Source organism: Rutilus rutilus, assembly GCF_951802725.1.
Source record: "Rutilus rutilus genome assembly, chromosome: 9".
Taxonomy (NCBI): domain Eukaryota; kingdom Metazoa; phylum Chordata; class Actinopteri; order Cypriniformes; family Leuciscidae; genus Rutilus; species Rutilus rutilus.
In genome coordinates this window covers 17724687-17747905 of record NC_140223.1, presented here as the reverse complement: position 1 = coordinate 17747905, position 23219 = coordinate 17724687, and the positions used below count along the sequence as shown (strand labels likewise).

The 23219-nt window shown below is 39.4% G+C and overlaps 1 protein-coding gene across 1 annotated transcript; it reads left to right on the top strand.

Annotated features, from left to right (window-relative positions):
- Nucleotides 1–1094: 1094 nt before the first annotated feature.
- On the top strand, nt 1095–21566 carry LOC311296947 (alpha-2-macroglobulin-like). Its single transcript, XM_084418961.1, has 34 exons — nt 1095–1235; nt 1607–1787; nt 1906–2062; nt 2966–3018; nt 3178–3198; nt 3388–3553; nt 3672–3756; nt 5599–5710; nt 5820–5940; nt 6060–6169; nt 6258–6428; nt 6509–6742; nt 6850–7059; nt 7142–7291; nt 8641–8766; nt 8931–9024; nt 9287–9410; nt 9633–9858; nt 9929–10055; nt 13047–13168; nt 13258–13309; nt 16511–16594; nt 16681–16857; nt 17003–17078; nt 17270–17426; nt 19287–19361; nt 19443–19605; nt 19712–19905; nt 19989–20201; nt 20311–20429; nt 20739–20820; nt 20903–20983; nt 21085–21190; nt 21303–21566. Exons 1-34 carry the CDS (start codon nt 1150–1152, stop codon nt 21341–21343), a joined length of 4296 nt encoding a protein of 1431 aa, XP_084275087.1. The 5' UTR covers nt 1095–1149; the 3' UTR covers nt 21344–21566.
- Nucleotides 21567–23219: the final 1653 nt, after the last annotated feature.

Below are 23219 nucleotides of genomic sequence, written 5' to 3'. Positions count from 1 at the left end.
CATCTAGCCCACCGGCCTCAGCGTTCTCAAGCCTGCCAGTACCTGCGCTGTCTGCCCCAGAAGTTGTTCCCTTGTCCTATGTACTCCGCGCGTTACGGAAATGGCCGTTTTGTGTGTTTGGGCTGCACACTGCTCTTCAGCCCATGAACCCGCTTCAGCCCATAATTCTGCTCCAGAGCCCTTTTCTGCCTCAGAGTAGCCTACAGTCCTGTGTCGATTCCAGTCCATGAACTAAATGAACAGCCCATATTGTGTTTTACTCGTGGGGCATTGTTATCTCCATTGGGGTACACATGGATGTCTTGTACCTTCCTTCATGGTCTTTGGATTATGTTCCATGCTTCTTTGTGTGGACTATTTGCCAGTTTCGGATTTCTTTGCCTTGTTATTAAAACTGTGCATTTGGATTCTCTCTCTGCTTCGTCTCTTCAAAACGTAATGACTTTCAGTAGCCATAAGTTTAGTCGTATTGTGAAGGCAGAGAATTTACAAATGCAAACAGCAGCTTGCAGTATCTCTCCCTATCAGTTTGAGTGGGTGGGTGCATGTATTTGCACTGGATGTTAATTATCAGTTGTCTTGGCCCACTGTTTGTCTACATGGAGTTAAAGGTCAGTAGCTCTACATTTCTCTCTAGATGAGGATAAGAGTAGGAGTTTGCTTTCAGATCACATGTACACTTATGCTATGTACTTTAAAGTTCTCAGTTAATTTCTTGCATGTTATATGACTATGAACTAGTTCAGTTCAGAGAATACAAGAATTCTCTTTTGACTGAAAAAAAAGGACTATTTAGATTTACATGCTTGAATATTCCAACATGCAACCTTTAAGTTGTTCAACCGTGAATTATGCAGTCAGGAACATTCATAATTAACTGAATGTTTATTCTAATCTGTGAAGGAGTAAAGCTTTTGCATGTCTTTACTTGAACTGCTTTTTAAAATATAATTTATCAAACTCATCACAAATGAATTTTTGGACAAACCAACAAATTGCAAATCACAGGTTGTTGAACTGCGTTGCCTACATGGTTGAATCATTAATCTGATGATCAACAGAAATGTTTTGAGGGACCTCCTTTAGCATGAGAGTCCTTTAAAAGAGACGGTCCAGTTCATCTCATGACCTGTATGATCGCTCGTCATCATGACCCTGAATATGAGCTGCTGTTGGAAAGGGCTCCTTCTGCTCTCTTTCCTCCTGATCTGTGTCAATGGACAAACATCCGGGCCGTAAGTTTTTAACAATTTCTGCTGAGGAAGGCAGTGTTTTGCTTTCTAAGTGTGATAAATTATTAGATAGATAGGTCTTGATGATTTCTCCTGTATTGATTTTACGGATCTGTGTTGCAAAGTAGAGGTTTGCTGTTTAAAAGACAACTTGAGGCATGTGTAAGATCATTCATAATTACAGTGTATTTTTAAGAGTAACAGTGTGAATAAACATGCAAAGATAAAGAATTAAGTCATTAGACTTAATTACACAGTTTGCCCTTGTATTCTCACTTCTCATATAATTGATCAAAAGCAATGGTGCTTTTTTTATGGTTCTTACTGTATCTAACCACTTTTTGCAATATTGTATGATCATTTTCTCTGGACAGATCTTTCATGGTGACGTTTCCTGCAGTGATCGGGTCTGGATCTGAGGCCAAACTGTGTGCAAGTCTTCTCAAGCCCAATGAAAGCCTTGTCATGACCATTCATCTGGTTCATGGTAACCAGAGCACTTTACTGCGGCAGGAGAAAGCTGAGGAAGAGTTTCACCGCTGCTTTAACTTCAAGGTCTGCCATCAAAATCTGCACAAGATAATGACTAAATAATCAAATATGTTAGTTTCACCATAACGCATCTAGTTTTTGTGATGGCAGGTTGTAAATAAAGTATGTTATTTCTCATCAGGCTCCTCTGGTCGAAGCAGAATCAGTGCAGAAAATGAAGGTCGAACTACAGGGAGAAACTTTCAAGATGACTGAAGAGAGAAAAGTCATGTTCAAGCCTTACCATCCTCTGACCTTTATCCAGACTGATAAACCTATCTATATTCCAGGACAGACAGGTGAGCTTTGAATGTCTTAAAGGCTAAACCTCAGTAAGTAATTCTGATGAAAATGCATTACATACATAGGTTAATATACATTAAGTAAAGCTTGCTATGATCATGCAATGAGCTGATGTAGTACCATAGGTCAAAAATTACAAATGTTGCACAAGCCAGAAGATGATAAAAGAAGTAAACCGTTCAATTAATTTACAAACATGTAAACAGAAAAGAGGAGCATTAGAAAAGATAAGGATGAGTAGCTTTGAAATCTAACAGCTTTGGAAACACAAGAATGGTCATCTAGTGTGTGTTTGAACAATCCCCTCAGATTCAAACATAATATTCAGCCTAAATACTGTAATTACAAATAACTGATAACGTAAATCACTTTATATCAGTGTATGACTTTATTTTAGATACTATAGATCAGGGGTGTTCTTGATGAGCCACTGCAGAGTTTAGCTTTAACCTTAATTAAATGTCAGGATCAGGTATTCAGCTAAAAAGTCCTTCAAGTTTATCTGAAATCTACAGGTCTGTGTGTTGAAGCAGGGTTGGGACTAAACTCTGTGGCCCTTCAGGAGTTTGACACTCCTGCTATCGATCTTTACATGTGATAATAGCTGTCTGGTATGAGCCTACTTGATTCTAACTGGTCAGCTGGTGCAAACAGGTCAGAATTTTTTGTAAAATGACAGTTAAAACAGGCTGTGACAGTTTAATTTGGCTCAAAAGACACGTTCACACAGCAGCAGAATACAGTTGTCAGCCCTTTCACTGTATTTAATCCTTAATACGGTTACGTTAACACTAGGTCTGGTTATTTACAGGAGTGAAATACTGACTGTAAGCATTGTCCCTTACATAAGAGCTGATATCAAAAATCAGTTTTTTTTAACACACATTTCTATTTTACAGTGCACTTCAGAGTTGTTACCATGGACACAAGCTTTGCACCCCTTGATCAGCAGGTCTGATGTGTTTATCTTGCATCTTTATTGCCATTATTTTCTCTTGCATTGTTGAATACATTTTTAATAAATGAACACATTTTTGGCTTTTATTCTTTAAAGGCACACTATGCACTTTCCATTTTTGTCATTCTTTAATTGCTATTTGCTCTTTTACAGTATAGTACAGTGATTCTTGAGGTAAGAACACAAAACCTTCTGTGCAGTCATAACTAGCACAAGTTTTAAATCTTATCAACACTATAGAAATTCTGTTATATTTGCAATTATTGTATTTTCAGAAGGCTAATTATACATTTCTGCATTGATAGTCAGGATATGTGTAGCTGACTGTAACTAAATATCTGCCCTGTCTCTGGTATTAAACAGGACAGTCGACGTAACCGGATTGGTCAATGGACAAATGTTTCTTCAACAAGGTGGATTTTGCAGCGTTCTTATGAATTAAACCCAGAGGCCCGTCAAGGCATGTACAGACTGAAGGCTTTTATTGGTGACAGGATGATCTCACATGGTTTTGAGGTGAAAAAATATGGTAAGTCATAAAAACAAACTATTTGCAATGTTGCATGGGAAGAGTTTCAATAATATGTTTGTATATTAATATCTAATTTGATGACTAATAACTATAATTTCTGCCTTCTAAATTCTAGTTTTGCCTAAGTTTGAAGTTACTGTAAAAAGCCCAAGTGAATTATGTGTTGAAGAAGAGGAACTGATAATTGAGGTTTGCGGAAAGTGAGTTGTTTTATATTTCCTGCATTAAGCGAGTTCTTCCATTCTTGGCACAATTAAGTTACTTTCATTTAATTGTTAATTGTATTCTTTTTTTTAACTTTGGGTTCAGTTACTTACTGTAATCCCAATCCTTATATACAGTCATGTGAAAAAGAAAGTACACCCTTTTAATTCTATGGTTTTACGTATAAGAACATATATAAAATTTCATGGTCTTTAGAAGGTCTTAAAAAATCAACCTCAGATGAACATCAACACATGACATATTAATATTGTTATTATGTTATCATATTAATATGAAATATTGTTTCGTTATTTATTTTACAAAAATAAAGCCAAAATGGAGAAGCCATGTTTGACAAACTAAGTACACCTTATGACTCAATTGCTTGTAGAACCATCTTTAGCATATAACTTGAAGTAATCATTTTCTTTTTGACTTCATCAGTCTCTCACATTGTTGTGGAGGAATTTTGGCCTTCTATTCTTTACAACGTTTCTTTAGTTCATTGAGGTTTGTCGGCATCTGTTCATGCACAGCTCTCTTAAGGTCCACCCACAGTATTTCAGTCGGGTTGAGGTCTGGACTTTGACTGGGCCACTTTTTCAGCCAATCAGTTGTAGATTTGCTGGTGTGCTTGGGATCATTGTCCTGTTGCATGACCCAATTTCAGGCAAGCTTTAGCTGTCATTCAGATGGCCTCACATTTAACTCTAGAATACTTTGGTATACAGAGGAGTTCATGGTCAACTCAAAGACTGAAAGGCGCCCAGGTCCTGTGGCTGCAAAATGAGCCCAAATCATCACCCCTCCACCAGTGTTTGACCGTTGTGTTTTGGTATTGGTGTTTGTGCTGATATGCTGTGTTTGGTTTTAGCCAAATGTCTTGTCTGTCCAAATGACATTGTTCCAGAACTCTTGTGGTTTGTTCCGATGCAATTTTGCAAACCTAAGCCATGCTGCCAATTTTTTTTTGGAGAGAAGAAGCTTTCTCATGGAAACCCTTACAACATGTCATCCTCCACCTGAAGCCAATTTCGGTACTTGGTTTAAGGCAGTCAATTTTGAAAACCCGGCCTCACACAGACAGCTTAAGGTGAATGGAAGAAGTAATTAAACTGAGGATATTCACACTCGACCAAAACGAAGGCAGAGTGCAAGAGCTTTGTCTGAAACATACAAAGTTTAGGCATCTCTCCCTTGCATCTATCTGTTTAACAAATTCAACCTTTCCAAAATGTCTACAACTTAATGTATGACAACTGCGCTAACCACAGGAGGTCAGCTAGGTGCTGTGCAAGGTCGGACTTCGCATCAACAAGAAACGTCTTGAACGTTCTGAATGCAATTTGTAGAGGCGATGTAAAAGAGGTTCTGGACAGCCAGTGTTTTTATTTTATTTTTTATTTATGTACATTCTACTTGAAAATCAATCAAATACAGAATCCCCGCTTGATGACCTGTCTGTTTTGTTTTGTTTTGTTTTTAGTTTTTTTACAATTTGCACCCCACACTTTGCGGTTGAGGGACATGGGGGCCCATCAGGACTGCCTATGCATAGGGCCTGGGATCTTGTGCTACGCCCCTGCACATGATTTCTCCATTTTTGCCTAGTTTTTGTTAAATAAACATGACATGGTGTAATGTCATGTGCTGTTGTTCATCTGAGGTTGTATTTACCTAATTTAAAGACCTGCTAAGGACCAGATGATTTTTTGGTATTATGTCCTGATACATAAAACTATAGAATTCAAAAGAGTGTACTTTCTTTTTCACATGACTGTATTAGTTGCTTAACTCAACCCTGGGCTGTAGATCAGTTGCTTGTACTTTTTTCACAGATACACTTATGGACAGCCTGTACCTGGTAAATCATGGGTGAAAGTGTGCCGTAATAATTTGTCCTACCAGAGCCTTTACACCGATCCAGTGTGTTTAGAGGAAACCATTGAGGTTTGTGAGTTGAGAAACCGTTCAAGTAATGGCATCTTTACTTTCCTCCATTTATCCAATTAAACCACTTTTTAGTTAAAATGCTATGTTTGTGTTCATTCATAATTAGATAAAAAAGACAGGCTGTGCCATCCATACCTTAGAAATATCAGTCTTTTTCAACGCCACACTAAATGATAGGCTGGCGAATTCTCTTCGTGTTGAGGCAATGGTTACAGAAGAAGGAACAGGTGAGCTGCGGGATTTGGTCAGATCCCGTTACTTACATTTCTTGAATTTCTCATTTTTTATGTTTGACTTTTTTTATTATTTTAATGAATATTTATTTGGGTGTTTTTACTGTTTACAGAGATCACCATGACAAAATCTGAATCTGTAACTCTCATTTATGAAATTGGTAAAGCCACATTTACCGAGCTGCCCAAAACATATGAACATGGGTCAATTATAGAAGGAAAAGTAAGTCTAAAATCAGTTTGTCTCAGTTTAACACCATTGATATGTACATAATTATTCATTTATTCCTTCAAAATCTTATTTTCAACAGATCAAACTCTCAAATTTCAAAGGTGCTCCAATTCAAAACAAAGAGGTTTATCTTATGGAGAGTAACACTTGGTCCCCAAAACTGCTCCTAAATCTCACTACAGACAGCGATGGACTGGCCAGCTTCTCTTTTAATACATCCAGTCATTCTAAAAGTGATATTAATCTGATTGTAAGATAATTTGTGTTCACTTAGTTTTTTGTTCCCTGAAGAGTTCATTGCATGAGTTATTTCTGATTCTTTGTTATCAGGCAAGTGTCTCTCAAGAGCCCCGTTATTATAGCGACAGAAAGCCTTACATCTCTGTGGGTATACAACCAGTCCACCTCTTCCAGCCTGCCACTCCATACACCCCAACACTAAGTGAATTGATTATAGAGAATACTGAGCAACCATTAAAGTGTGACTCTGAGTTTACAGCCACCATCAAGTATTATTTTATTGGAGAGACTGTTGAAGACTTCAAAACAGACATTGTCTATATGGTGAGAACATGTGCAGTATTTATTTTATTACAGAGATGTTTTTGTTTAACAGTATTATTTGGCTGCACTAGTCAGTTTGTTATTAGAGTGTCATCTGTCTGTTTCAGGTCTTGTCCAGAGGAGTGATCGTTCATCATGGATATGAGAAGGTTGAAGTGAAGTCTTCTAATGGAGCAAGTGGCACAATGTCGTTCAAACTGTCTGTTGGTTCAGATCTGGCTCCTGTACTGCAGATTCTGGCATACTGTGTTCTGCCCAGTGAAAATGTTGTTGCGAGTAGCAAAAATTTCGACATTGAAAAGTGTTTCAAAAACAAGGTATGTATTTTTAGAAATGAGCCTCTTTAAACTGTATTGCTGACTCAATTTTAAAATAAATCCTATTCACTGTATTTCACAGGTGTCTCTGCAGTTTTCTCCTGCTAAAGTGGTTCCTGGTGAGAAAAACACTCTCCAGCTCTCAGCTCAGCCTGGTTCACTGTGTGGCCTCAGTGCTGTAGATCAGAGCGTCCTGATCCTGAAGTCAGGAGAACGTCTGGATGCTGACAAGGTGTAGATGCTTTAAGATTAAGTATTGATTAACTGCGTCTTCATAGTGGGAATCTACAGTGTGAATCGTCTCGTGTGCTGTTCCCTGAAAAGCGGGAATGAGAGGCTGCGCTGCTTTTCAGTGCTTTTGGGAATACACTTTGTGTGTGACCAGCTGCATAATATGTGTTTAAACACGTCAACGAAATTGGCCTTGAACTTGACAGCCTCTGATGGTGATGTCATTGGAATGCGCTCTTGTCAGAAGCTATAAATAAATGTGAAACAGGTGCGTTTTTAGGTTTCTTTGTCTTTGCCTGACACATCCTCAGTGCGGCAAAGAAGCGCAGCATTTCGTTCCCGTGAGATGTGAGATGTTCCTTTTCAAAAGTTACTCTCAATCTTGCACTGCTTTTCAGTGTTTATCGGAACGAGAATACCAATGACACCACACTGGAGGTGTCTGGACCCCTCACAGTTGTGTAGTGTGTGTGTGTGCTCATAAGCACGAAAGAGGCCTCAGAAATGAGCTTGGGATGTTGACTCCAGGACATGAGCCCGGAGCCACATGATCATCCAAACTATAGAATCTAATGAATGTTTGCAGGGAGGACCAGCATATGTACTTGCTACAAGGGGGGGGGGGGGGGGGGGGGGGGGGGGGGGGGGGGGGGGGGGGGGCCCAAGGCGAGCCCGAAGCAGCTTAACTGAAAACCTTTCGTAATGCTCGCACTAGCCTTGTTCCAACGCACGGGCAGCATGCTCTTTTCCAAAACAGACAAAACAGAACTGAGGTGTGTCGTTCATTCAGGCAAGGGCCATGAACACTAAGACACACACTGTCTGCTTTGACTGACTTTGACTTTTGATTGCTCTTTTCTTCTTTCACTTCACATACAGAGAGAACTTCTGCACACTGCCAGTTGAAAACTAACTATTAACAAGAGTGACAGACAAAGAGGTGAAGCACACAGAGACAAACACAGTATGGTCTCGAAGACAAAGAAACCTGAAAACGCACCTGTTTCACATTTATTTATAGCCTCTGACGAGAGCGCATTCCAATGACGTCAGAGTCTGCCAAGTTCAAGGCCAATTTCATTAGCGTGTATACACACATATTTCGCAGCTGGTCACACAAAGTGTATTCCCAAAAGCACTGCAGCATTGATAGTAGCTTTCGAAAGGGAACTAGTGATAACAGACATTAGATATTACTGCTATGATCCATCAGTGTTTAAGCTGACATCCCAGTCTCAGGAGATTAACATTAATCTTCTCTTTCACCAAAATGGAATTAAACTTTTGTTGGAAAATATATGAATTATTTGGATATCATACAGATAATGTGTGAACTTGGTCCCGTCACAGGTCTTCAACTTGCTGCCAGTGCAGTGGCGGTCAGATTATCCTTATACTGTTGAAGATGAGCGGGAGTGTCTGCATGTGAGACCCCGTCGAGCTGTGCCGACAGACAACGTCCATGAATCCTTAAAGGTAACGGTGGATTATATGTGTGGCAGTGCACTAGATAATGATTGGGAAAGTATATAGTGCACATGCATAAGTAAATCCATAAAAATCCCTCTTGATTATACTGAGAATAAAAATAATTTGTATTTTCATGACTTTTATTGTGGTTTATCATTATCATTTGACAGAGAGTGGGATTGAAGATGGCAACAAATTTGGTTGTGCGAGTCCCTCAGTGTCTGTCATACAGAGGCTTGATTTATCACCGAAATTATCATATAGGTACATGTACTGTTATCACAATCCAAGCTGTAATGTTTTAATATGTAGGTGCTTGTTATTAATACATTTTAAAAAATAAAATGTTCAATTTGTGAAACTTGTACAATTCATTCAAATTACAATTCAACAATTGATGTAGTAGTGATGTGTTGTTTTTTTAACAACAGTGAAATAAATCTCTAACGTGTATGAAAATGATGATTTGCCTTCACTTCTTACTGCATATAGACTTATTTTGACGTGCTTTTCACTTTTTTTCCAGAGATGGATCATGTTCCAATGGTGATGTCTTCACGACTGGATGGTAGTTTAGACAGACGTTCTCCAGCAGTGACGATTCGGACCGTCTTTCCAGAAACGTGGATCTGGGAACTTGCTGAAGTGGGGTATGTGAAGCATAATTAGTATTTAACGTGTATCACATTTAACATCATATTTATCTTATTTACTCCTCTTTAATCTCCCCCTCACACCCACAAGACCCGCAAGAAAATACCGTGCTTGCTTTGCAGATTCTGAATTCAGTTATTGTATCATCTGTGTGCTGAATATTGTTATTTAATACAGGGTCAGAATCAAATATGCCTATTGTTGTAATTCCTCCGTAGGGACTCTGGATCAGCTCAGGTTCCTGTCACGGTTCCTGACACCATCACCTCTTGGGAGACGGAGGTCTTCTGTCTGTCCTCTGAAGGTCTGGGTCTCGCTCCTCCTGCTCAGCTGACAGTTTTCCAGCCCTTCTTCCTGGAGCTCTCTCTGCCTTACTCCATCATCCGTGGGGAGATCTTTGAGCTGAAGGCCACGGTCTTCAACTATCTGTCCAAGTGCATCATGGTGAGATTTCAGACTCAGTCTAATCAAATCATATCAAATATGCCTCTTATCATGTGTGGTTGATTGACAGGTTAAAGTGACTCCAGCTCCGTCCTCAGACTACACTCTCAAAGCCTCCTCTGATGATCAGTATTCATCCTGTCTATGTGCTAATGGAAGAACAACCTTTAAATGGATCCTCACTCCTTCTGTTCTTGGTGAGTTTTCCAAGCTGAATCATTCAGAGGAATTTTATTGCTAAGAGGTTGCTTTTCCTAAGCTCAGGAGACTTGTGATTCTCATATATCTCTCATTTTAGTATCAACAGCATTTCACCTTAGGAGAAATTAAAATGGGCACAAATGAGACATGAGAATTATTTGAAAGACAAAGGGCCCTATTTTAACGATCTGAAACGCAAGTGTCAAAGCGCAAGTAACTTTGTGGGCGGGTCTTGGCGCTGTTGCTATTTTCCCGGCGGGATAAATGACTCTTGCGCCAGGCGCAAATCTAAAATGGGTTGGTCTGAAGTAGCTTTATTATTCATAGGTGTGGTTTGGGCGTAACGTGAAATAAACCAATCAGAGCGTCATCTCACATTCCCTTTAAGAGCAGGCGCGTTTGTTCTAAAGCGGATTCCTATTATAACGGCGGATTTGCCAGGCGCGCGCCAGGAGCGGTTCACAGCCAAGGAGAGCAACGCTCTCGTCAGGGACGTTGGGGATGGAGAAACCCACCCAAATTAACTTCGGTTAAAAAGGCGTATGATAATTTGGGTAAATGTGTAAGCTAGACGTATGCTTTTATAATAAATTATCTATCTATCTATCTATCTATCTATCTATCTATCTATCTATCTATCTATCTATCTATCTATCTATCTATCTATCTATCTATCTATCGTAATAATGTATGATTTGCAAAAATGAAGACTGCTGCTTCTGTGTAGATGAGAGAATCAAAGTGTATGCGCGTTGAGCACACGCTACATTGATTATGGCCCTTAAAATAGCATATGAATAACATGCGCAACGCGCCACTGACTTTAAACTATTTTTCCCTGGTTAGTGGCGCAATTGTTTTCTAAACCTGCAAAATAGCATGAAGGAACGTTTGCGCCGGAACACGCCTCCTCTTTTGCGCTGAACCGCCCCGGGAGTGCAAGTTCATTCCCTAGTTTAGCGACGTGCTTCTGTGGAGGGAAAAGCGCGCTTTGCGCGGGTGCAAAATAGGAATGATACATGCGTCGCTGTACAACGTCAATTGCGCTGGGTGCAAGATAGGACCCAAGATAGGGCCCAAAGAGTCAAAACTGAGAATGTGGTGGAAGAAACATTGAACATCTATTTATTGTCTTGCTGCAATTTCTTACAAGACTCCAGTATAGGAATATTTTTATTGTTCAAAGGTTGCTTTTTTTCTTCTTTTTTTATCTCAGGAGACTTAATTGTGATTCTCAAATATCTCTCATTTTAGTATCAACAGTGACTCAAATGTTTCTCCTAAAATTCCGTAGGAGAAATAAAAGTAGGCACAACTGAGACATGAGAAAGTTCTGAGAGAAAGGAGTTCAAAATAAGAATGGGCTGTGGGAAACATGGGAGATCTCTTTATTGTCTTACGAGGGGGCTCTTTTTATGACTGTAACAAAAGTTAGTTGTAACGAAAGTTAGTTGTTGTGGGAAGGAGGAGGCGGGAACCGGCGAATATTTAAAGACTTTAATCATGTAAAATAAAACAACAAAGTGAAAGTAAAAGCGGCGGCCCCTTACGGATGACTGCCGCCACATATAAACAAAACCTATCATAATTAGTCCAGGCCTGGTCCTCCCTCGTCCTTCACTGTCGTCGCTCCTCCTTTTATGCTTCCGTAGCTCCTCCGTGAGAGATACGAGACTGGTCTCATCAATCACGCCACCGGCCTCACGCCTATCTCCCACTGCTCTCAGCCTCGCCCTGCTTGCCACAATGACGTTGGAGTTTTTCACCTTTAATGGACAGGACAGTAGTAGGAGAGACATTAAAGATGCTCTAAGCAATGTCACGCGTTTTTAGGCCAAAACATTTTTTGTCACATCCAGCTGCCTGTCCCCTGAACACACTGTAAAAAATGCAGTCTCTGTAGACAGCCCAGGCTCCACAAACAGCTAGAAAAACAAACTGGGCTAACCTCCACCACGAAACATAACAAACTGTTTCAGCCAATAACCAACAAGAAGGATTTAGGGGTGGGGTTTGGGGGGTTAGTGCACGGATGAGGAGGAGGGAGGGTCTAGCTAGCCTCCGTTTTGTTTGACAATACTTTAAACGTCAACAAGAAGTGACGTCACCCAACATCACTTAGAGCACCATTAAACAATGGGAGAGGTGAGAAGGGAACAGTAGCTGGGACTTGAACTTGTGCTGTCAGAGGTGCTGTTGTGTCTTGATGTCGATGTGCTGCCCTGACAGAGATTTCTCTAGGATACTAAGTAGTGATTTTCTTGTCTCATTTAGGTATCAGCTTTGTCTTCAGATTTCAGTCTTCAATTTTTCTTTAGGAGAAAAAGATTTTAAAAATGTTATATTGCAAATATTGTAAATACTGAAACTATCTATAAAAACCATTATACATTTCAGAATATTAAGGGTTACTAGTTTAAATGTATCTTCAATGCCCAGCATTGTATATACAGCACATTTTCCAAACACACTAGAAAGTCATAAATGAGGTAACATTAACATAATGGAGACTTTTGCTTGAGTTGCTTGAGTTTGCTTTGCTGGGTCCAAAAGTCAGTTTTTTTTCAGTATGCATTAAGACCTGAGGGAAGGATGAGGGTTTTAGAAGAGACCTCAACATCACACACTGTGCTCATATTTTTCTCCTTAGCTAGAAGTCTATAAGACATCTCAACAACTTTACAAATCAAATATATCATTATGAACTCAAACATTTCTACCATATAATATGTATTAATAATCAAATTGGACAAAGAATGAGTCGTAAGCCTTTAATGTGCCTTTCAGCAAAGAAAGCTCCAGGGTTACTGTTCCTGTAGTGAGACTTGTGGACTGTAAGTCAGTTGTGGAGGTCTCTTCTAAACTTTAAAAAAGAGAAATGTGAGCTTCTCTAGCTGAGAAAATCTGTTTTTTTTTTTGTTTTTTTTCTGGGATGTTTCTCTGTGTTTGTGTCTGTTGTATCTTCACATACATGTCTTGTGTTGTAGGAGTCTTGAATATTACAGTCAGTGCAGAGGCAGAGGCGTCCCAGACTGTGTGTGACAATGAGATTGTGAGCGTCCCAGAGAGAGGACGCATTGACACGGTCACACGAAGTCTGCTTGTACAGGTCAGCGCACGTCAAACGTCCACTAGACGTCAATTACCCTTTAGCATAATGCTGCTTATGTCAGTATGATGTATGATTTTATGTTGCAGGCGGAAGGAACTGAAAAGACAGACACTCAAAGTTGGTTATTGTGTCCAAATGGTAAGTCTGCAAATATTTATACATTTTGGTGTACGAGCCCTGATAATGCTGGGTCCCGTTTTCTTTTGTTCATTTTTTGGGGGGACCAAGCAATGAAGCTTTTTCAACTGACAAAAAGATGCTCAAAGAATTTTGACTCATTAATTTGTCATACAGACTGTAAAGATTAAATGGCTCTATATCTTCTAAGCACAATCTCCAACTTCATGAAAAATAGTACACATTGCATAGAGGACCAATAGATGGAGCTAGAATTTACAGTAACCAAAATATTCTAATATGTCTCCGACATTTTAATTGAGAAAGCAGAAAAAATTTGTCAGCCTTTCATGACAAATGTAGTTCCCTTTAGAGAGAACTCAACGCCGCATCAGCTGACGCAATGGGGACGCAGGACCTAGTGTCTGAAGCACGTGTAACAACAGCCAATCATGGCCGATGCAGTGATGACATCGCAAGGTTCTCCACAGTGTATAAAAAGTTTTTTTTCTCATGATTCTGACGAAATAGAAAGCATAGAGTCAGATATTTGTAAAAGATCTGTTTCCCGCACCATGCCGCAAAATTAGAAATACTATGAGCTAGTGGAGCTTATGACTCGTGCTACAGCCAGACTGTGCTTGGAATGGTCCGGCCCATTCCCTTGAACAATCTACGGCCGCTCTGGTGGCAACAGAGGCATCTGTGGCTTCATTTGTGGCTTCATTTGTAACATAGCAGTCCTCCTGGATGCCCGTCTCACCCTCTGGTCTGTTCGGCGCAGTCGTTGAGACGGTAGTGAACAGGTTTTGAGAGGCGAGGGCAATTGGAAAAATCATTCCTCGACAGGTGCATACTCCTCCTAGCGGACCAACCAAGCAACTGCAAATTGTTCATGTAGGCCTAGGTGTCAGGCATGATGCACACTTTTTAAATGGTTGACATTAAAATAAACATGAGCTCATGCGGTACAGAAAAATAGCAATATTTAGTTATTTACACATGATTTGACAGTTTATTTGATTAAAAATCTAAAAGGTGTGCATCATGCCTGGCACCTACATGAACATTTTACAGTTGGTTTTATTACTGTAAGTCATTCTCTTCAGATGCTATTGAAGTTAGAAACGTGTGTACCAATGTCGTATGTAACTTTAGACACGGTCCCTAAATGCGTGAATATCAAATATCCAGTGTCAAGACAACTTTATGCCAGTATTTCACTAGGAATCGCTTAGCGTGAAACTTTGTGCGTTACATTCATATTCTGAGTCCACTTGCCTGTTCCTATATCTAGGTTAGCCTACATCCCCAATAAGGTGAGAGTTTGGTCTTTTATATCACTGTATTAGTCCATTAAGCGTTAAGTGTCCTGACCGCAGGGGAACTCTGGAGAATGACGTATTCCGCGATATAAAGTTAAGAACTTAACAACCGAGAGAAATATATGTCTACTACCTCAGATTTAACGTTTTATCTGTACATCAGTGTCGGGGAAGAACATTATAATCTCGTTCACGGTAGAGAAAGCTGCTTACATGTGCAAAACTAACTGTGAAGACTTAAATGTAAACACAGCTTTTGTGTCTCTATCAGCTTTTCCATATATATATATATATATATATATAAAATACACACTGGCCCTGATAATCATCACAAATACTTACTGCTTGCTCCATTTCTGTAAATCCGTTTTTATGAATGAATGAATCTCTCACCCATTGCTCTATAGTTTTCTTCATCAACAGCAGCTTGCACCTCCTGCTGGTGAGGTTGACTAACAGCTATGGAGATCATCAATCTGCAATCTAATATTCCTGCCGTTCCCGGATGTCAAATGTTGATTTTTCTGTTGAATTTAAACCACTGAATTTGTAAAGCGAAATAAAAGTGACCGAAAATTTCCTGTCGAATATTATAGGTTGTATTTTTAAACAGAATGAATATTTTGGAAGTGAAATCTGTTTGGTGAATATGTATTATTGATTTTTTTTTTATAATGAAAACGTGTGTGAAATGTTTTGAATTGAAATATTCAGAGCTAAAATATACAACCATGTTGAATTCCAGCCCATAAAAAATGCAAGCCCTAAAAATACAATGCAAGCAGGGTTAATGCAATGCATTTTTTTTCAAGTAGTGCGATTCAACAAGCTTTTTTGTTTCAAAAACATTTGTCATTATTTTACTTACATACAATCAACTCAGCTTGAGTAACAGCGAAATCTACAATACTCACTTTCTCTCAGGAGTGGACGCACACAACTTTAAACACTCAAAGGCACAAGGATGACGACCATAACTGCCGTCTGTCACGGAATCTGCATGGCTCGTTCTCGCTGAACACAGGTGATGGCAGATACAGAACTGATCGAGTGCGCACAGCGCTGTGAAGACTCCACAGAATGTGCTGCATTCCGCCAAAATAAGTCACTGTGATAGGGAGGAGCGCTATTGTGCATCCACATCCTAAACTGTTATCAGTGTCCATTATTAATGAGACTTTCGCACACTAAGATTCTAGATTATTTTTAGTCTCTAAGCAGACACTGGTCAGCATGGCGTAGTTGGTATTGTCGTTGCCATTACGTCAGCTGACGAAGCGTTGAGATCCTTCGCAAGGAAACGTTATTACGCATGCAACCATGGTTCTCTGAGAGAGGAACCAGACGCCACGTTGAATTGCCATGCTTTGGTTGTGCCTGCGCAGTCTTCCTTCAGACATTTGAAGCTGATGATGTGTTTTCAGGTTTCCTTTTTATACGCTGGGAAGCAGCTTGCAATGTCATCACTGCAGTGGCCGGCCATGACTGGCTAGTTGGTGCACGTGCCTCAATTATATTGGGACTTCACAGATGGTTTTAGAATGTTTCATGAGTTCGTTTGTCCATAAATCTCAAAGCTAATAAGGTTAAGTGTATTTGGCATGCTGACCGCAGTGCGTGAAAAAGCAACTTTCAAGGTTCGAGGAAGCAACTTCAACTCAAGCTTAGATATACCCCCCTGTGATCAGTATGGCAACAAGATGCCTAATTATGTTGGAGGAGTTGGGGAGGTGGAGGGATGCCGTCAGAGCCAGGTAAGCAGCTGCTTATATGCTCCAGCAGTTAATTAAAAGATTAGATGGGTTCACTCCTCCCGAAATTACATTTAGGAACTTCGCTAAATTTATAGAGTTACTCTGCTGATCATGATATGTGTTTCTGTCTGTCTGGTTTGTAGGTGACAGTCTTTCAGAGGAAGTGGCTCTGACTCTCCCTAAAGATGTGATAGAGGGATCAGCCAGATCCTCTGTTTCAGTCATTGGTAACATTTACAAATACAAGCATAAATGAGGAGATTGGGTTTGGACTTATAAAATGTAGTGAGTTTCATCTGTGTATGGTTTATAGGAGACATATTGGGTCGTGCTCTGAAGAACCTTGATGGATTATTACGGATGCCGTACGGCTGTGGAGAGCAAAACATGGCCGTTCTTTCTCCCAATATTTACATTCTGCAGTATCTGGAGAACACAGAGCAGCTCACCTCAGCCATCCGAGAGAGAGCCACAGGCTTCCTGAAGAGCGGTGAGAGACATAAATCATGTCAAGAAAATACCAAATTATGCATTTTTCAACACACCTGAAAGTCATTCAGTAAAGTTGAATAATCAGACACATTGAATCAACCCAAACAAACCATTGAAGTGTTAACCATTATCACACTAAACAGGATACCAGAGACAAATGAACTACAAGCATTTTGATGGATCATACAGCACATTTGGTTATGGAGATGGGAATACATGGTAAATATATTTTCAATATCACTTTTGTTAAACAGAAATATCAAGGTAATCTGCAATAAACCCAGGAGTATAGTACAAAAAAAAAAACCACATTTAAAAATGTGTCTCTTGGTTCAAATAATTTGTTTTGAAATGTATGATGGATGAAACACCTGATGACATTTTTTTTATTATATCTTCCACACCACCAGGTTGACTGCCTTTGTGCTGAGGTCTTTTGGCAGAGCACAGAAATACATATTTATTGATCCAGAAATTATTCAGGGTGCAAAGAATTGGTTAATAAGTAGACGGGATTCAGAGGGCTGTTTTATCCAACAGGGAAGACTGTTCAACAACAGAATGAAGGTCTGTCAACTTCTGTCTATCTATATCTCTCTATCTCTCTTTCTATCTAGAACACCATAGCAGACACCTAGAAATGGTCTAGTTACTATCTAGAAAACCTGGAATCTTAGACCTGTAAATGTTTAAGCTTTAAAAAATAACATTTTAGGCCTGGTTTCACAGACATGGTTTAGATTAAGCCAGGATTAGGCCTTAGTTAAATTAAGACTTTTTTTAAACGTGCCTTAAAAAAACATTACTGGTGTGCATCTTGAGACAAAACAATGGCAGTGTAATATTTTAAAGTCCCCCTGTAGTCAATCATTTGATCTCTTAAAACCCTTGATCACCAAAATGACATATTTAACCCTCTACCGCATGGTGTTGCCATATGGCAATATACCTGTGTTAATTTCCTTGCCATTGTCTCTTTAAGAAAACATTCTTGTGTTTTTTGTTGGAATGAGAAGACCTTAGTTTAGCCAATGATGTGCTTTGGTTAAGTCACATGCCATGCAGTTTTTTTCTGTGGCGCGATTTTTGACAGACTGCGGTCTCTTGTCGGTAGTTGCTAAAAAAAACAAAAAAAACGTCAGTAACAAACAAGGACCAGCCCATATCACATACACAAAAAATTCGGAAACATCACCTCAGGTAAGTTAGTTTTGGGTAAATTGATCAAATGTCTGTTTTGCCAAGCGGCAACAATGTTCAATAGTGGAATGACATTATTGCGATAGTTTAGCTAGCTACACTGAACAAAATTATAAATGCAATACTTATGTTTTTGCCCCCATTTTTCATGAGCTGAACTCAAAGTTCTAAGGCTTTTTCTATGTACACAAAAGGCCTATTTCACTCAAATATTGTTCACAAATCTGTCTAAATCTGTGTTAGTGAGCACTTCTCCTTTGCCAAGATAATCCATCCACCTCACAGGTGTGGCATATCAAGATGCTGAAGCATGATTATTTCACAGGTGTGCCTTAGGTTGGCCACAATAAAAGGCCACTCTAAAATGTGCAGTTTTACTGTATTGAGGGGGGGGTCCGGGGGGACCCAAAAACCAGTCAGTATTTGGTGTGACCTCCATTTTCCTCACGCATTGCATCACATCTCCTTCGCATAGAGTTGATCAGGTTGTTGATTGTGGCCTGTGGAATGTTGGTCCACTCAAATTTAAATTTTTTCTAAACATTTCCACTATTGTATGTTGTTGCCGTATGGCAACATATCATAAAGTACCTTAAAACAATATTGTTTCCTTTTTTTTTTTTTTTAGCACTTCAAGTTAAGCCATTCTAAGAAAAGAAAGAGTCAAATATTTTTTTCTATAGGTCTATCATAATGCGTGTGGTAGAGGGTTAAATGTGTTTTCCTTGAAAAAAACATTTGTCATGCCTTAAAATAGCTTGAATGTAACTACAGCCTTGCCTCATTTAGTATACGTGGTTCTATGAATATACAAATGAACCCCACCCCCAGTCAATCACGCCAGCTCAGAGATCCACTCGTTGACATCAGAAACACCAGCGATTTCAAACCTCGTTTTTGAGATTGTCTGGTTCACTGCAGTTTTAAGGAGAAAATACTCAGCATTGGTGTTGTCTTAAAGCATTTAAAAAACCCACACGGACATATAAACAACGTTAAAAGCTTGTTTTTCAGCACAGGGGGACTTTAAGATATGTCAACGCAAGTTGTTTTCAGTGAAGACAGCTCAAACTTGCATTTTAGTCTGGGACTAGCTTACAGCTTGTCTGTGAAACCGGCCATTAGACTTTCTCAAGCCAACATCAAAGTTTGTCTAGATAAACTTTCCTTTAGTAGCCTAGTTTGAGTGTGTTGCTTTATTTATCCTTCATTTCTCATATATTCCAGGGTGGAGTGAATGATAATGTGACCATGACTGCCTACATTACTGCATCATTGCTTGAACTGGAAACTCCAGTCACAGTAAGTTCATCTTCAGGAAACACAGTATAAACTCATAAAAAAATGACACTCACAGTGTCTGTTTCTCTGTTTTTGTCACAGGATCCTGTCGTCAGTAAAGGTTTGTCATGCTTGAGGTCCGTCATTGAGGATGTCAAAAACATTTACACCACTGCTCTGCTCACCTACACTTTCAGTCTGGCTAAAGACACGGACACTCGACAGCAGCTTTTCAAGAAACTGGAGGATGCTGCTATTTCAGATGGTAAGAGGTTTGTTTCTGATGATTTCTGTTGTCTTTTATGACTGTACTATTGTTTTTGTTTTTTTGTCATGCTCATTGAGTTACGCGTGTGTCTTTTGTCCTCAAGGGTCTCATCTCCACTGGTCTCAGTCTGCATCTGCTGATGACTCTGATTCTCTGGCAGTGGAGATCAGCTCATATGTGCTGCTAGCTGTTCTCTCTGCAGATTCAGTCACTACAGCTGATCTGGGCTATGCTAACAGGATTGTCAGCTGGCTTGTGAAGCAGCAGAATGCCTATGGAGGATTCTCCTCCACACAGGTTACTCAAACTACTCCAATCAAACACATTATTAGCAGTGTGAATGAGTAAAAGTGACATTACTGAACACATTTATTTCCCAGGACACAGTGGTGGCTCTTCAGGCTCTGTCTTTGTACGCCACCAAAGTGTTCAGCTCTGACGGCTCCAGCACAGTGACTGTACAGTCAGCAGGAGACACTCACCTCTTCGATGTCAATCAGGACAACAAGTTACTGTACCAGGAGAAGCAGCTGCAGACCGTTCCAGCCAAATACAGCATTGAAGTGAAGGGCTCAACCTGTGTGTCTGTGCAGGTCTGTAGTGCGTTCAGCTTCATTTACACATTCTCACTTTCTTGGCATTGTGGTTATTCTGCTATGAAATGCTTTATTAATTTATTTTTGTTTGTGTTGACTCTCTCAGATTGCTCAGTTCTACAACATTCCCACTCCTACTGGAGCTAAAACATTGAGCATTGACGCTAAGATTGAGGGAGATTGCAAAACATTGGGACAAAATTTCATTTTGAACTTCACTGTCAAGTAAGAATTTTTATTCAAATCAAAAGATAATAACATAAGATTAAATAACAAATCAGGCTTTACTGAATATTTTTAACATCTTAATAAACACAAAAGCAATATAAACTGAAAAGGCATATCTCAATAGTTAAAACTGCAACACTAAACACTTACTTGAGAAACAAGAAAAGATTTTTATTATTGACACATTATGAGTGATTTGAGTGATAAACTCTGCATGTCTTGTAAATTACTAGCTTTTGTTCTCGCTTATTTATTAATTTATATTAGGCATTTAAGAACCAAACCTTTTCATTTGCTCTTTTCCAGATACGATGGTCTACAGGAAAGGACTAACATGGTCATTGTGGATATTAAACTCTTATCTGGATTCACAGCTGATACATCAATGGTGTGTTTGAGTGATTCATCACAGAATGTGTAAAGTTTCTAGAGTTCACTATTTAGAAATTAACCATCACTTTTCCCCACAGCTTGGTTCTTCCGGATCATACGTACCACTTGTGGAACGGGTCGATTCTAAAGATGATCATGTCATTGTGTATTTGAAGGAGGTGAGAAAACAGCAACATTCATATTATTTTAAATTATTAGGTCGATTCATAAACCTTTTATCCGCAATGTCCATGACTAATGTGTTTGTTTCCTCCTGCAGATCCCACAACATATTCCAATGAATTACCAGATACAAATGAAACAGATTCTTCCAGTGAAGAATCTCAAGCCAGCTGTGGTCAAAGTGTACGATTACTATCAAACAAGTAAGATTTAATAAGCCAGCGTTCAATGTTTTGATCATGTGATGCACATTGTTTATTCACATTTACAGGTTTCCATTGTTGTATGAATGTGAACATCTTTCTTTTCCTTCAGGTGATCAGTCAGAGGCCGAGTACTCCTTTCACTGTGAATGAAGCTGCTGAAGTGAATCACCTCATAGTTCAGCTTGGATAAAGATGTTTGAACACTCTAATGCATAATATTATAATGTTTATTCTTTATCCTGTGCAAAATTATTTCCAATATCATCCCAAATTAGAACAACAACCCAAATTCTCATCAGTTTTTGGACACGTCTCTTGAGAACATGACTGTTCAATTCACAATGCATATGATTAATAAAAGTGATGAAAACAAGTTATAGTGAGCTGGTTGAATTGTTGAATGTGTAGTAGCTACATGCTATGGCAACATTTCAGAATCAGACAAGATGTTTTGATTATATCTTGGGATTGTTTTTTATCAGGGGCCTGTACCATGAAGCCGGATTAGGTGGCTAGCCGGCTATGTTTCAGCTTAGTTTCCGCCAACCCTGGGTCTTAGGTACTATGAAAGTAGCTCGGCTTTAATCGGTGTTCGTTGCCATGGTATCTTACGCTGCACGGCTAACCTGCTCCGGGGCAGGTTATGTTCTGGATTCGAGATCTCAGACTGAAGTTTGACCAATCAGCTGAGAGCAAAGAAACATATAGGTGACGTAACTTATTCCAAGTGTTTGTTGCAATGACTTCACCTTTTCTTCCAAATCCGGTGGACATCTCAGCGCAAATTGTTAGACGAGCACTTTGTAAAGAAAGAGTTTTTAGCCTGACAAAATCCCCTTGCCTTTCCTGATAGTTACTTGTATGAAAGATACAGCTTTTCCGCGGAAGGAATGTCTTATCTTTGCGAACTTCTTGAGCCTCACATAAAGAATTTAACACGTCGAATTCATGCACTTACTGTACCGCAAATGGTATTGCGTTTGTGTTTTTTTGCAAGTGGTACATACTGCACCGTGGGTGATGCACAGAAGCTGGGGGAAAACACGGTTTGTCGAACCATTCGCAAGGTGGTCCTTGCTCTGCAGGAGTACATGAATAGTTTCATTAATAGTGTTCCCCGGACATTTATCGACTATGTCCATAAAAGAGGGCTTTTATAAAATTGCCGGTAAGATATATTGATAGGGAACACTTTTTTTTTTTTTTTTTTTTTTTTTCAAAAAGCACATTTCACAAATGTACTATACAATATAATACATGTTAAGAATTATTTTAAATCTTTATTATTATTCTGTTAATCTTATGATAGGATTCCCTATAATTGCTCCAGTCTCCACTGCTCTAAGAGAACATGAGGCAGATGTTAATAGGAAATCCTATCACTTCAGGTAGAGATGTGAATTTGTGAGATGATTATTTTCTGTGAGATGAATCTTTAAATTAGTAACATTAACAGATATAAAAATGATCTACTAAACATTTCATCTGCTGATGACTTGTGGTCATGAACGTATGATCACAAGTTTGGATGCTAAATGGCCTGGCTCCAGTGCTTGACTCACAAATTTTCCATGAGTCTGTGTTGTGTCAGCGCTTTGAGGAAAGCAAGTTAAATTTGGTACAGTACAAAACAGTTAATTTGAACTGAGATAGAAAAACCTACACAATAACCCCCTGACCTCAGATAGGGCCACAGCACCGCTTCAATGTGGCCCTCAGTAAAACCAGAGTGAAGATAGAGATGACCTTTGGCATCCTAAAGGCACGTTTCAACTATGTTCAGTGCTTAAGAGTCACCAGAGTGGGCATCAGAGATAGTGGCTGCATGCATGTGCCATTCTGCACATTATAGCCACCAGTAGAACAGAGCGAGAACCACCACAAAACCAGCTTCTCCCTGATGAAACTGACCCGATCACACTTGACCACTCAGCTGGTGCAGATGTAGATGCAATCACCATACAATATTACACTTAATAAAAGCACATTGAAACTGCAGATAAGTCTCAAACTGTTTTATTGGTTT